At 42.6% G+C, this 16,639-nt stretch overlaps 1 protein-coding gene across 1 annotated transcript; it reads right to left on the bottom strand.

Annotated features, from left to right (window-relative positions):
- Positions 1-208: 208 nt before the first annotated feature.
- On the bottom strand, positions 209-6,759 carry th (tyrosine hydroxylase). The gene is made up of 13 exons (XM_053427092.1): positions 6,676-6,759; positions 6,041-6,244; positions 5,106-5,280; positions 4,910-4,998; positions 4,730-4,797; positions 4,576-4,626; positions 3,849-3,994; positions 3,576-3,711; positions 2,321-2,390; positions 2,180-2,236; positions 1,588-1,683; positions 1,337-1,470; positions 209-368 (listed from the first exon to the last, which is right to left on the bottom strand). The coding sequence occupies exons 1-13, from the start codon at positions 6,757-6,759 to the stop codon at positions 209-211; spliced, it is 1,470 nt and encodes a 489-aa protein (XP_053283067.1).
- Between the last annotated feature and the right edge of the window lie 9,880 nt (positions 6,760-16,639).

Here is a 16,639-nt window from a genome sequence, read left to right as displayed (position 1 = left end):
TGGAAACGTCCCCTTCGCCGTGTTGAGGTTTCTAACGGTCGCAACTTTGTCAGCCGAACGGTGTCCCACAACAAGCAACAACCCATCAGAGACAGCATCAGACTGGAGGTACAGCACAGAGAGAGAGAGAGAGATGAACACAGTGGTCTTGTTTAGCACAGCGGAGAGGAAGCAGACAGCAGTGGGATGGCAGCACAGTGGGGCGTCATCATGACAAGACACTGAGGGCATCTATCAGCATCTTCAGCTCGTCCTTCACTCCCTCCAGGCCTCCCTGGATCTTCAGCGGGTCGTCCAGGACCTCGATGCTGCTGGTGAAGGGGTCGAACCTCACCGAGAAGGGACGCTTGATACCGGCCACGTAAGTCCTGGTGGAAGACAGTGAGGGAGTTAGAAAAACAAAACTAGCCCGGCACTCGCTGGAGCGCACACCCCCGCCAAGGCCCAATTACCAGTCCCCTTAAATTCAATCAAGCTGCACCAGGATCCTAAACACTCACAGATAATAGTTCCCAAAATGTTCCATGTTCCATGAATTACTAGCTGGCAAAGCGTAGAAAAACACCTTATTTCACAATGTTTAAGAAAGTGATAACAGACCTCATGAATCTCTCCCCTGATCAGGATCTGCAGCATTTTAAAGGGTTCCTCCTTGATTCAAACCACATCCCTAAAGCACATCTGTCGAGTTGTTTTTGTGAACTCTTGCTTACAAACAAACCAATAAACAAAAGCACAAATGGTGAGAACATGACCTCCTCGCTGGAGGTAATAAAGCAATACCTAAAGGTGAGGTCTTCCACAAGCACTTCATGATGCTTCCCTGTCTGAGGTTTATCAACCCAAATATCTCCTCCCTCCGGTTGTGGCTCTTTACAGAGTCGGGGATATCCTGCTTATAACCGGTGTGAGTTTCGTAATCTTTAATTTTCATATCTCATATTTACAACGCCCGGGCTACACAAACATTCCCGTGCTGATACCCTCTCATCCAGTGTGTTGGGGGGGGATGTCATATGCTATATTCTACCAGAGACCAAATACTGTCAAAACACCCACTAAAGCTACTTGTTTTGCTGCTCAACATTTGAAGTGTTTGCCAAATAAAGCTCCAGAGTTTTGCCTTGGTAAGAAACACTACATTAGTAACAGCTGTCTTCTGGCTGCTATGGCTGACCCACAAACACTTGTGGCCTTAGGGGCTGGCTGGCTGTTCTCTGACCTTGTCCTAACATAACCCCCTCTCCTCTTTGTTTATTGGGGTTTTTTCTTCTTTTTTTTTCTCTCTCTCTCTCTCCCTCTCTTTGTTTTTGTTTGTGCCAAAAAAGAAAAGTACCTGAATTTCTCCTTGGCATCTGCAAAGCTCTCGGAGACAAAGTAGACGGGCTGGTAGGTCTGGTCTTGATAAGGCTGCACCGCCGCCGCCTCGGGTTCGAACTCCCTCGTCTCTGGCTCATCAGACAGAGAGTGCTGCGTTGACGGTAAAACGAAAAGGTGGAGAATTAGCTGTGATGGATGCAGCTTTATTATCCAGTGGGATGATGTTGACATTGAGCAGAGAGCAGTGTAAACATGGGGGGAACGCACCACAAGTTCTCCGTAAGAGGAGAGCAGCCCAGCACCGTAAGCCTTCACCTCACCATTCTGTTTACATAAACCATACTCGACGGTGAACCAGTAGAGCTGATGGGACAAAAACAAATTAAGAGAGTGACTGAGAAAAAGAACAATAACAGGCCAGACCAACCATTTGTTTATATGTCACATTTTAGACATGGTGCTTGGGGAGGGGAGGTGGGCTCGGAGAAAAGGGGGTAGGGTATTCTGATTGTTTTGGGAGAGCGGGGGATCTGGCGGGGGATCTTGCTCCAGATCTATGGTTTTTTTTTCCTCTTTCATTTTGTTGCGAGATTAACCGAAAAACAAAAAGTTCCGTCAAAATATTTATTTCCAAAAAATGACTTTTGTGTGAGCCGCAGACCAAACAATGTTTTTGGTGCGGTTCTGAGAAATGATATTTTCTCTGGGAAGCAAACACCCTGAGTTCAAACACAACTCCACAAGCCCAGAGGGGTCTGGCATTTTAAAAGTCAAACACAAGGTTCAGCCCCTCTCTGCACCTCAATGATTTGTGCACAGTTCCTAAGTATCTGCTGGAGTTGGAGGACTTGATTCTTACTGTGGACAGTTTCTCAATGTCTTCATCTGAAGCCCCGACTGATGCCAGACCGAGGTTCTGCAACAAACAATCAACAAATTGTCATCAAAATGTAATCGGGAATTTATAATCGATATATCTGAAGGATCATCTGTCATTAACCTGTGAAAACTGGGCAAAGGTGCGGTCGGCCAGCATGGGGACGTGTCCCAGGAGCTCGTGGACACAGTCGCTGAGGAGAAAGAGAGAACGTCAGCTGTGACCGGGTTTGATCCGAAACTGAATCCCAACCCAGATCGATTTAACCAAATACAGACTGTTATCACAAACTGGCAGCTCAGCATGGCTGAATCACAGAGCTGCGGTCACAGAGCGATTCTGTGCCCAGTGCGAGGCAAGAAAAGTGAAGACAGAAGTTCAATTCAATACAGATTGATGAAAGAAAGAAAGAAAGAAAGAAAGAAAGAAAGAGAAAACCGAGAACGCTTGTATATAGGACGACTTCTTCAGTTTAATTTTTCATCCCTGTTTATGCCTCTGTGCCTTCGACAGCTGTGGCCGGAGGCATTATGTTTTCGTCCGCCCTCTTTCTGTGAAAACGATTTCTCAAGGACAACTTGAGGGAATTTCTTCAAATCTGGCAAAAACAGTAACTTGGACTCAAGGCTTAATTATTAGGGTCAAAGGTCAAATGTCTAAGTGACCTCACTAAACCTGGCCGAAAATGACTAATATGCTATTTATGACACACTACACTTAATTCAAATAAATTATATTTAATACACCATTTAGATTGCATTAGTCTATATATTATAGGTATATGGCCTTTGCTATATTTTAATACAATAAATAATAATATTTAATTCTTATTCTCATTCAACAGTCGTATTTAATCTTTATTACTTGTCGGTAACTGGCTGTTTTGAGTTTTGAGTTTTATTCAACATATGTATTTTAACACATGCAACAGTAAAATATAATGTGTTGTACAGAAAGCACAAGTCCGATCAGCAATACAATGAGAGCAATAACTCAATTAAAATAAAATAAAGTGAAGAGACCTCAATTTATGAAAGCTCTATTAAAAAATTATCAATATAAATATAAAAAAGTGTATATCAGGGATATGTGTGTGTAAGTTATTGCACAGTTTCCTGAACGAAGTACCTGTGTTCTCTGTGTTTTTGCTTTAAATATATTTACTATCCATCTTTTGAACTGTCTCTTTGTGTTTCAGCTTCATGATTATGATCTAAATAAGATACCAATGAAATGAACTGAACTTGAGTCTAAGAAATCCTTTACCAAAGTTCAGAGTGAGAGAGATTTAATCAACGTGACTGCAGAGTCACTGCTGTCGGCACGTCCAGTAGAGATATGTGAAGAGGAAAGCTGGAGAAGTCACGGTTGTACTTACGGCTCTGGTGAGTGCATGGGAGAGGAGGCGTGTCGGATGTACTGGGTGCACTGGAACACCCGGAACGCCAAACTGGCCAAGAAATCTCTGGCTGAGAGCAGACCTGCAACTGGACGCAGCTGGAAGCCTGTGCGCTCTGTATGTGTGTGTGTGTGTGTGTGTGTGTGTGTGTGTGTGTGTGTTCAGAAAAAGGGAGATAAAGAGTCAGAGAGGGATAATGAATGTTGGTGTTCATTTGTCACGCCTCTTTTAGTGTCTTTTCCTATCGTTTACCTTTGAGAAAGCGTGACACATCTTCCAGCTGGGGGATGTTGTCAGGACTGTACCCACAATGCCTCTCCAGCAGGCGGAAGGCCTCCACGTATTCACTGCAGGCATGGGTGCTGTACAAGTCCCTCAAGGTCGAGTACACTTCTCGCCTGATCAGGGATATAATTCAATAAAACATTTTAATACATTTTTAACAAACTTACTATCTTTTGTTCTTCATAAGATAAGATAAGATAAGATAAGATAAGATAAGATAAGAAACAATAAAATCCATAAAATCCACAATTCAAATATTTGAGACTTTTTTTCTTATATATTTGACAACACTTTGAGAGTTAAACTCATATTGGAAATTGTTGTGCAAATTAATCTGCCCTATAAATCCAAAGGCCAGGACAAACCATCAGACAAGAATCTTCAGTAGCTGGTATTTGTTGGAATCACGAATCTTAAGATATATTTTTTTCTTTTCACGGAAACTGTCCAACTGAAATTAAGGCTTCAAGGGAAAATCCATTTTCTTGTGATCTCTTCCTGTCAAATCATGTGTTCCTGCAGCCCACTCATGTGTTGCCTGCGCCGGTGAGCTCAACCTGCCACAGATGCTTTGACAACCCCCCCTCATCTGTGAATACCTTGCCAAAACAGCCGTGAAAGACTCTACAAACTCCCACGTGCATGAGACGTATGCAATCATCATCATACATGAGCGTGGAGCAGCAGTTCTTACCATGTGCCGATCTCCTCCTCGGTGTATTCCACTTTGGGAATCGACTCCCCGCTGAGGATAAACATAAAGAAGTGCATCAGGAATAATCACATCTATACTTCGTCTTTTAATGGCTGCAGTGCTGGGCCACATTAAGGGAAAGACTTTATCTCACTGTCTGTATCTGTAGGCAATGTCACCAATCATCTTCCTCCTCTGTCTGTAGACCGGGTCTGTGAAGCCCTGTACAAATCCAATATATAAAACACTGATCACATTTCTGCGACATATCGGAAAAACACACAACAGACTTGTGTAACGACAACAGTTGTTTGCTGGTGGAGTTGCTACTCACAGGATGGTCCTGATCCAAGTCCGGATCAAATTTAGTGACCAGATGATGACACCTGTCCAAATCCGCTATTCTCTTTGGGAACCAATGAACTAACAGAGTAAATAAACAGTAAATTATTCAAAATCAGTCAAGCTGTTTTTTTGTTTATCTGGAAAATGTCAAATGTTGAAACGTGAAAGCAGCGGGAGGGAGTTACATTTGACTTCTTTGGTGGTTTTCACATCCTCTGCGTTCCTCTTGATGGAGCTGATGAGAGTGCTGACGTCTGAGAGGTGCACCTCGCAGCGCACCAGGTACTCCAGGCCCTCCACGCTGTCCCTGGGCTTTCTCTTTGGTCGCGTCTCCAAATGACGAATCTTTGCTTCGAACGTCTGAAACACGATCAACACGCTGAAATGTGCTGGAGCAGTTATGTGGCAGAGCATTGGATGTAGAGAGGTGGATATTCTAGCTGTGGGTTTTGTAAGCTAAACACTTCACTAATACAAAAAAGATTGTTAAAACACATAAAGGGCCACAGACCACATCACTTCCCACTTTAAATCTGATTAAGCTCATCACTGGTTAATGTTTATTTAGTGACCTAGTATATGGGATATAATTTGATTATCAAAAGACTTGATTTCACATATTCATCTTCTAAACCCCTATTAGTACCAATGAAACATTTATAAAAAGAGCCAATGTTTTAACTGAGTCGATTCATTATTCAGAAATTAATTCCAGAAAAGATATAAACCATTGACAGAATAAAAATCCCTTCTATATTGTGTTTAACAGAGAAGGGCTGCAGATGATCTGGACGAATTTAATTTATGTACTACAAATATAGACTTATTTTATCCGAAGGTAGCATTACAATGAATCACAAACAGTTACAACTTCATTATTACCATTATAAAGAATAAACACCTATAGGAGGGAATCTTAACGACCTGGCAACCCTACTTTTATCTTCGTTAATGGCTTATACATGATTCTTAACACTAAATATTTACAAATGTTTTACAACGTTATAAAACAATATGTAAAACGTTTTTAAGACAATATTTCAGTTTCAAATACACCGAGTCTTAAATATATTTTTACAGACATTGTTGAAAACCTTTCTTTACGCATCTATCGTGATACCTCGAAAACCTTCAGTGCCCGGGACAGCGCAGGTGTCTTGGAGTTCCTCAGCGTGAAGAAGATGTTGAGCAACGCTTTTCCATCGTCTTCCTCAAACACGATTTGCTCAGTGACCTCTGCAGCCTCCGCCGCTGCAGCCGCGGCTTCACGCTCCTTCCGCGCGTCCTCGATCAAGCTCTGCCTTCTTCCGAGGAATCTTTGAGACTGTTGAAATAAGAGAAATTATATTTAAGTCTTACGTGCGGCGAATATTAAAGATTTAACTCTGTGACCGAGCACCAACACACAACAGAAGGTGGTAGCTGGGCTTCTCTCACCTCTTGGATATAGAGATGGAAGAGGGAGGATTTACAATCTCCAAATGAGAATATGAAAGTAATGCACTCGATAAAGACCTGTAGCGTCCACAGCTCACACTTCAAATGGTTTTAGCTTTAAATTGCAGTTTAATTCATATAACAATCTTGTGCGTATCAGGCAGAGCCGGTGCGTAATGGGCACCTCGCCAAGCTCTTTACGCGCAACACAGCAGTTTTCAGTGATCCTCTAAATAAAATGCACACATAACACTTAGAACACGACCACACACTGAACTATATCAAAGATCTGGCCAGTTTAAACTTGACATCTCTCACCGTGATGGAGTCAGACCGCTCCAGCTCGGATGCTGCTCGGCGGAGGCTCTTCGTGGAGGACGTGGAGCTGCTGGAAAGCGGCATATTTACTAATTGTCACAAGTGTCCTGCGCTGTGCCTGCGTGTCAAAGTGGGACTGGAGTGACAGAGAAGCGGTGGCGCGCTCAGACCTCTCCAGCTGCTGTGCGCTCAGACCTTTCCGTTTTTTTTCAGACAGGTTCCCTCTTTTTATGGGGTCATTTGTTTGCACGTTCTGACGTCAAGCACACTAATGTCGCTCAGATCGATCAATGCGCAGAATCCATCAGTCACAACTCAACTCGGAGCAGCATATTTAGAGTACATCAATAAATACATATTACTTTTTTTTCCGTTATTTGCTGCCTGGACAAACAGATGATTTAAATTTCGAAAGGTTTACAATTGTACAAATGTAAATGTTTTTGGAACTTTCAACATAATTACAATTTTTGAATTAATTTAAATGTATTGGTTACGATTTATATATTTTTTTCTAAATGGAAGTTCTTGTAGGCTACTCCTAAATCTCTGTCTAAACATTCTCAACAATAATTGAACGTAAACTCAATTAATACAAACATTTTCCCAATTAGTGTTTATCTAATCAATATTTACATACAAAGTGACGTTCTTTATTTAGAAGCAGCAGATGGACTCACTAGTGCAGCTTTAGACAATAATCACCGCTTTGACCCCCAGGGCTTTACATAAAGGTTAGACCTGAGAAAAGTCAACTGTGGAAAATTAAGTCACTTTATCAGCTCAATCCAATCTCAACGGATCCTCACAACATTCAATTTGATTGTGAAAACACACACACGCACTCACACACAGGTACAAAAAACCCACACACAATGAGGTGAAAGAGAACATCACATTGTTTTCTTGTTTGGCCCACCGTGTCTGTTTCTTACCTCTGCTACAACCACATTAACTGAATGTGTACCACTTTTGGGACGTAGGTGGTTATCATCCACAATCACATGATGGGGGAGTGATGTATGGTGCCCGCGGGCGAGCTGAGGTAAAAGGATTATCTGCGGACCTCTGGCCACACGCTGCCACAGCAGCAACCTCGCGAGGGTTGCGGAGACGACAAATGGGCCCCAGTGTGACTCGTCCTCCAACCTGAACACATGAGATGAAAATGCTAAAGAGCACTGATGTAGCCTCCGGCACAGAGAACTGCAGGTCCCTCTTTTATAAGAGGGGGGTTGATAGAGTGAGCGTGATGAAAACAAAGATAAAACAAGCAGACAATAAGATAGAAACCACCTTTCCACCTTGTTCAGGACTTTTCTCCACATGGACACAGAATAAATCAGTTTATCTTTAGAAATGAAGCGTTATTCTTGTTTTTCCACTTTAGTTTGACCTTATTTGAAAGTGGCCCAACATTAAAAAAAACACTGAGCAACAGGCAGATGTTTGACATTTATTCAGACAGTGGAAAAATCAATTTTATGGTTGGTTCCATCCACATCTTCTGAGGGTTTTCAAAGCCGATGTTTTTCAAAAGCCTGTTCAAAGTAAATGATAAGAGACAGAAGGTCGGATTTCTTGAAGTTATTGAGGTTTTGCAGTTGAAGTGATTAGCCTTTTAAAAAATACCTCTGTGAACAAAAACAACATAAATAATAATTATCCCATGAGTTTTTCCAGGAAAAAAGAATACTGATAAAAAAATTATTGTATTCCGAACCACAAGAGACGTAGTAATTGTACAGCAGCCCAGCAGATTTAGTCTGGGGAGCTACAGGCTGAATCTGAATCAAGATAAACTACTGTCCCTCCTTCTCTGTCCAAGCGTCTGCTTTCCTGTTTCAGCCCAGTTTATCAAGACTATAGTCTATTACTGGTTATTTGAAATCACCACAGAAAAGGCTTGTGCTTCTCCTCTCTTTACCTTTGGTTTTGTCGGAAGGATCACGAGAGGACATCTGGAACTCAGCCCTGAGAGTAAAGACCATCCACGGTTAGAGTTCGGTCTCAATCTCCCTGTCTAGCAAGGGTAGAGAATTGGGGGCCTGACACCTGAAGACTTGGAGCCCACACACCAGTGAGATCCAGTGAACCTTGAAGGCTCGATAAGACTGTTTTTCTGGCAAATGAGAATCCAACTGCACTACAAGATTGTCACCAAAAGATGTAATAGATGATTCAACACGTGAAGTTCTGGAAACTGCCACAATCTGGGATGCTTCAGGTCTGGGACCAGTTACAACAGTTATGGTTGCAGGTTTAAAGTGTTTTAATCAGTTTAAGCCTTACAGATGTTTGATGCATCTCTACTTCCTCAGACTATCCAGAAGTGAAGTCAAAAATATCCATGACACAAACGCTGCCATCGTTCTCATGTTGAGTCTGCACAGTAGAGGCTGGGGGGATGGAGCTGTCAATCATGATGTCAGCAGTAACACAGGCATTGTAAAGGACATTTGCGAAGAAGGAGCTGAGCCGCAAGGCAAAGCTTTCAATTTACCCGTCAATCTATATTCCAGCTCTCTTCTATGGTCACAAGCTCTTGGTAGTTAACGAAAGAATGAACAAATACAAGCAGTGTGAATATGTTTTCTTTTCCATGCACTGGGGGGAGCTCTTCCATGGAGACAGGGTGAGGAGTTCAGACATCCAGAGGGACCTCGGGGTAGAACCGCTGCTTCTTCATATCAAAGGGACCAGTTGAGGTGATTCGGATAGGAAGCCTCCCAGGCGCCTTCTGTTGGAGGTATACTAGGCACGCCCAAGCTGGAGTGAGAACCAGGGGCAGACCCAGACCTGGCTGAAGAGACTACAAATCCCATCTGGCCTGGTAACACCTTGGGATCCAACAGGAGGAGAGTAGGGTAAGGGATGTCTGGAATACCCTACTTGGCAAGCTACCTCTGTGACCCTGTCTTGGATAAGTGAAAAAAATGGATGGAAGGATGGATGGAATGATGGTTGGATGGATGGAAGGATGGATGGAAGGATGGAAGGAAGGATGTATAGAATGGTGGATTGACGGATTGATGGCTGGATTGACTCACCAGAAAAATGAACGTTTGACTTCAAATATGTGTGATAGGAACAATCTAAAAAGACAGAAACCATATTTGAGAAAAATCTTTTGACGTGTGCTTCAACTTTTCATTTTGGTCCATATCCCATCCGCTGACATGGAAGATCGTGAAATACACACCCTGTCCTACTCCAATCCCTGTAGCTCAGCTGCCGAGTCCATTACGTTTCCATGCAGTTAGGCTGACTCATCACCACTGAGCCCACCCCCACCATTGCTCATAGCAGCTATCAAGGCTACCTTTTGTTAGAAATGTTGCACTTGAAGAGGCGATATCTCTCCGCCATTCATCCAATGTTTATCCAATTCCATCCTCTTTTCTCGAAGAGTCGGACGTGTCCACCAATGACACCGGGATGATAATTATAACAATTATGTATTGATTCAGCGGCAGCATTGTGGCTTTGTGAGCGTCAGCTTTTCCCTTCATGATTGTGGGACTTCAGACGGGCTAATTGCAGCTAACGCGACCAGCTGGGCCATTATCCCTCATCCCCCTCGTTCTTTTGCTCCCTCTCGTCGTGGCACAGTGACGCTCACCTTTGTTGGGGTCATTAGACTCATCCAGTTGATGAAGAGGAGAGGACACACAAAATAAGTGTCCTATTAATTGCGATAATGTTGTGTAAACAGACTCGAAATGAACATATCAGCTTGTGGCACATGATTAGCCATACCCTCACAAACTGTATGTGTGTGTGTGCTTATGTTAGTGCATGCAGACATATGCATAAATAGGCTAAACTGTCTGCTTGTCACAAATTATTCATCCAGCAATCTGCACACAACTCTTGCTTTGAGGATGGATACAAAGTTTATTGGATAAATTAAATTCCGGGGGTTTCATGCATCAGAAATGGAAGCTGCAGCGGTGATGCTTCAGACAGCCTGTCCATACGATGTCTGATTAACTGTGACTGATTGTCGCTTGTGATTAAGATCAAATTGCATTACTCTTATATATGCACCTCAGCTTGTGCATACTTATACTGTACGTCCACATAATGTATATAATATGATAAAATATGTATGATTAACACTCAGAATGACAAGCAGCAAAAGCACATTATGTTTCTATTCTAATAAAACCAGCCAGTTTCTAATACCTGCATGGTTTACATCCACATTTTAATGCTACTCCCAGGAGACCCCTCCATAATGGACCTATACTTATTGTTTCTACCATTGAATGTATTCATGAATGAACATGAATTCCAGGCTTTGGAAAACGAATGCATTTAAATGCTGTAGAAATGAACAATATATCAACCTATGATGAAATTGTTACAGATGCCTCCATACCTGAGTGCTCACAGTAAATGATGTAGCATGAATCATAATGTATATTATGGCCTTCAGGGTCACCAGAGCCCCCCCCAGTTCAGCATAAATCTAGTGCTGATATTAGCCTTTCATGTTGACATCATTATTCAGTGACATCATCAACACACATAGATAAGGGGATACCTTTTTGGAAGAGCTGTGTCCATCCTGTCAACAGTTTTAGAATTAAAAAAAATAAGATTTGTGATGTCCTGATGCTCCACTACCATTATTCATGATGGTGTTTTTCTTAGTTACTCCCAATCCGTAGATGGTTCGTGGTTCAACAAGCACAAGGTCAATGGTCTGTATTTGCTGGTCACTCAAATCTTTACAGTCAGGTTATTGCCATTCACCCATTCCTACACAGATTCATACAGTGCTTCTATCTGCAGCACTTTTTTCTATGAGGGGCAGTTCGGGGTTCAGTTTCTTGCCCAAGGACACTTCGGCATGCAGATGGGTAAGACTGGGATCGAACCTTCTGGTTGGAGGATGACCGCTATACCCCCTCAGCCACAGTTGCCCCTGTGAGGAAGGTGATCAGGTTGAGTCACAACCATATTAATGCAAAATAAAAAATATGCCCAATTACAAAACATGTGAATTCTGAGACAAAACTATTTAAGTCAGATATGAATCTCAAACAGAATTGTACTTTATTGTTTCCGGGTCTCTCTCTCTCTCTCTCTCTCTCTCTCTCTCTCTCTCTCTCTCTCTCTCTCTCTCTCTCTCTCTCTCCCTCCCTCCCGAACATCTGTGACTGGCGATGACTGTGATTGTTTTTGCATGTGTCAAAATACAGCTGCCAAGCGGAATGACTAATCACACAGAGTGCTCCTCCAGTGCTTCTCCCTCGTGTAATTTGACAGCGCACGGTGGCATAAAGTGCTGCTGGGGCGGGCGAGTGGCTGAGGGACTCGATGCTCAGTGGTCAATGTCAACTGCCGTCATCACGCCGGTGCCATGGCGTCCACTGAGTACAGCTGTGTGACACGACCGCTTCGCCACCCGAAACGAGCCAAAAGTCTGGCAGTTCTCCCATTCATGCTTTTTCAAACAACCTGTTTTTAGTTTCGGTGTGTGAGTACACCCTCACACCCAAAGGAACAAACATCCGCACCGTGTGAAAAAAATATGGCCATTTAAAGTCGTGCCAACGTGACTAATCAGGGAAAGTTGATTGATTTCTAAAGTGTTTCCTCCAGACAAAATCCTTCCTTTCAAGTGTGACTCGTCAGAAGCGTCTAGGAAAGAATTTGACACATCAAATTAAAATGTAATTGTGTATTTAAAAATCCCCACCAGTTCATTTCAAGGGCAGTCAACGAGAGGCAGCGTCTTGAGCGGTTTCTAAGCGGTTTCTCCGAAGCGTGTCTGCCACACATCCTCGGGCTACCAATGCTGCGCCTCTCTCTCTCTCTTGCTCTTTGTTTCTCCAGCAGCTTGTGCTTTTCTAAATGTCATATCTGATAACTCTTGATTGTGGCCCGGATGCTCCCACATATCTACTGTGTGTGTGTCATGTTGAATTTGCCCAATAGGTTAAAAACTCACATGAGTTATTGTTCAAAAGCCATTTCCATCAATCACTGTAAGTGGTCTGGGAGCTAACTTGTCACAAATAGCACAGATACGTTTTTCTCTGACTCTCGGGCAAGAGAGAGTCAGAGAAAAATATACGTTTGTGTCACTTTTTTTTCGTTTGCTTGGAAAACAGGATACGCTCTGTTCGACTGCAAATCCAGCCAGGATTCAGCAGTTTTCATCTCTGACCTCCTAGTGTGCCCACAAACCTGTTTGCAGATCAGTAGTCTAAGCCCCATGTTTAACGCTCATCCAATCGTTGTCCCAATGTTGGAGTCACAGAAAAAGCATAATGACGCTATAACGCTGCCCATTCGCCCTCCGGCAGTGACACACAGCACTGAGGCTGGAGAGACTCCAAATTAGATTTACCTTTCCTTAATGGGCCCTTGTCATTCAGCAGCCTGCAGGCCCAAGCTATTGCAGGTCATGACAAACATCCAGCTGGAGCCTCATGCTAACTGTATTTGCTTGTTTATTTGTTCGTAGTAATCACATTCACACGATTGTCCAGAGAAAGTGAGCCATCTTCTACATACCAAGATTTAAATTGTCATAATAAACCAGTTTGTTTTGTGTGTAATGTGTGTTGTTGTTTTGCCGCAGGTCACTGGTCGTATCTCATGCTGCTCTCTGTAGACCTGATCTGATGTTTGACATTAATTCTAAACACACTGTACAAAAACCTGGTTTCTCCAGAGTACAGTATTAATACACCACCTCTGCACCTTTGCACAGGACTCAAAATGCCAAATGGTCAAAATGAACAATATGTCATAGCACAGGAGAAGACTGCCTTCAAGCCAGCACTAAATTAAAGGCCTTACTGATGTTGTAGTCTATGGTCTTCACATGGATGGTTTACATAGACCATCAACTAAGTGATAAAGACAAAAGAAAGCATTCTACGCTGACTAATTTATCTCAACTCAAAATCCAATTATTGGCTTTTTTGTTTCTTTGTTTCTTTGTTTATTTTAAAAATGCAGGGTTTGCTCATGCAGTTTCAGGATGGAAAATTGCTTCCTTGATTAGTGATTCACATATTGTGATCATCCCTGCAACATGCAGCCGGCACTGAGGAAGATCGAACTCCGCTGTCCTCAGGTGTAGGAGATCTCTCCTGGCACAAAAGACTATATGTTTGACGTTGTCTTTATTCAAGTCTATGTAAGGAACCTGATACAGAATATTTGGTATTCAGTGGAGTTTTCTCCCATTTTATGTACTTTTAAGAAAAGAAATTAAGACTCCAGAAGTTGGGGACAGTCATAAGCTGTCAAAACTTTAATCAACACACCAAAAGATTGTGTCTTCATATTGGTAAATGCATTTATGCATGGGTTCTGTCTCAGGTGAAGTTGTAGCTGTCTTTGTTGAATCTTCAGGACCCAGTTCACCAAGTATGGCAGTTTTAAATACAATGTAGTCCTTCCAAAGGCTAAGTCTAATATCCTACTAAATACACAGTACATGATTTCTATTGAGAACAATCCTGTGTTAATATGCCAGAGCAATTAACACAGGGAATCAAAGGACAGGGAAAACTTGATTAACTCTCCAATATGGGGGCGAGTGTGTGCATGGGAAGGGGATAAGAGAAGCTCATCAAATTATATTCAATTATCTAAAGATAACGACTTTGCAACCAATATACAGATCTTGTTAGCCCAATAAGAAAAGCGTGTCATGTTTCAGAACGTCAGAAGTAAAAGTAACTGAACCACTGAAGAGGACGATTTCAAAAACAAATGAAACATAACTTATTTTAAATAATAATCGGTACATTTGCAAATTCTCAAAAATGATCAAGCGTGAAAGTGATTGTGACCTTGGCAGGAAATCCTTTAACTTTTTTGCTGTCAATGTCCAATTTTGATACTGAAATTATTGGGAGAAACAACAGTCCCATTTATTTACATATTGTCAACGCACAAATAATCTTTCCTTTTGTGTGTGTGTGTGATAGTCTGTGTTACGGTTTGTTTTAGCTGGTGGCTAAAAGGTTTAGCTGTCGTTGCAGAATCAAAAATGACTGAGTGATCTCGGAAGACGACAAACACACAAATAACAACCGAGATGGCATGATTGAAATTGCTTATTGGTGCAGATGAAGGCAAATTGCGTTCAGATCGCATAAAGCATGAACACAAAACCCGGGCGTGCCGCAAATTGGACGGATGGCTCGGTTGAATTTGTTACGCATGCAGGGGCCGTCTGTCGCAGCCACCTCAGACGAGATTTGGCAGTTCCGCTTGCCATTCTTCAACCCCCCCTCCCCCCCCCCTAAAACCTGAGACCTCCTCCTGTGAATAATGACTGCAGCTGTGTCAATCCGGCGGCTAGCCTCGTGTGTTTGTGCGCTTGTTTGTGTGTCTTATTTTGATGGCTTTTTACATTCAATGTGTGTGTCTGTCTGATTATGGCGTACAGATAGGCCATTACCCATGCGTTAGGGGGACAGGGGCTTAATGGACGACAGAGGATGCAGGGGCAGGGTGGCTCGTAAACACCGGCCCTGACGTCCCGGACATATCAATACTGCCATCTGGGGAGTTTGGCCACTTCATTCACAAAACCAATACCCCAGTGGGATGAGAAGTGCCAGCGGAGACCCTGTGGCCACGTGTCCAATCAACGGAGAGACAAGAGCTATCATGACATCTGCTTTCAGGAGGAGGTCAATTCTTTTCTTCACCATTTTTTTCTGTTTGTGCGTGTGTTGGTGGAAGTGAATTAAGTGAGAAACAAGGACACAGAAGACAAAGATGATGAATTACAACATGGGAACAGCATCTGGGTAGAATCTAAGCCTTTCTGATTCCAGATTAAGCCCAATAAAGGCAAGGAAATGTGTGTTTTTCTTTCAAAAGCCAACAAAATATTGATTAAAGGTCTTTCAAATGATAAACAGAGTCTCCACATCTGTCTGCGCCACCCATTTCCACATTCGAGCAATCAATGCAAAGTAACTGACTAATCAATGTGTGAGAATGTGAAGACAATTAGTTCCAAAGGGATTTCTGTTCACCGTCACGAGGTACCTGTACGAGCATGAATCTGGCACCAGGCAAGAAGACAACCTGGTCGCCAGATGGTTACCCAGCCAAGACCGAAACTGACAAACCAAACACACCCTCGTAAGTTTGGAAAACAAACCAGTGCAGCCATGTGAGAAGAAAAAGAAAGTCAGTAAAATCTAGCAGTATCCCGACAGGATTCAAAAACTAGAATACGGCAAAATTCTCTGTGATGTTCTTTCTGATTTCTCCTGCTCTAACAACCGGGGTCTTCAAGACAACAAATGATGTATTATTGAACATGTGAATCAATGCATTTCACTTCTGAGCCCTCACTCTGTCTGTATTGCTTCTTCAGTGACTCACAGACATGATATTTGTGGCACAGAGAGACACAGGGTGTTTGAAGGTATGGTCGCTATCAGCCAATATGACAGACGTGTGATAGGAATTGATCTTGTGTCCTTTATGTGTACGGAGCAAACACTCGCGCTATCATACAACAGGAGGTTGTTATTTTGGAGTTGACTTGCCGGTGGGCTGAGGCTGTAAAGTAGAGCTTTGTGTGAGGGCTGCAGGTGTAGCTATTGTCTCAGCAACATCAGAGTCACTTTCAACAAAGACTCTTCATCGATGGAGGGTCGCAAAACTATAAAAAAGTCAAACACCCAAATTAGAAGTTATATATGTTCTTCTATGGATTTGATTTGACTCAAAGGTCCATGTTAGATCGAAGTGATGAGCTTATCTGCACATTTAGACACTGTGGCCAGATCCTTCCTGGCTCAACCTCAGGAAGTGGGGCGTGTCGTCCACTAACCAGAAGGTTGGGAGTTCAATTCCTATCTCCTCTTCAACCCATTCTGCATATCAACAGTACCAACATTGTATGAGTGATGTCGAATTTGTCGTACATCGATGGACGATATGAATGTGTTTATTTTAACTCAAA

Source organism: Pleuronectes platessa, chromosome 7, assembly GCF_947347685.1.
Source record: "Pleuronectes platessa chromosome 7, fPlePla1.1, whole genome shotgun sequence".
NCBI lineage: Eukaryota > Metazoa > Chordata > Actinopteri > Pleuronectiformes > Pleuronectidae > Pleuronectes > Pleuronectes platessa.
This window is presented reverse-complemented; position numbering and strand designations above follow the sequence as displayed.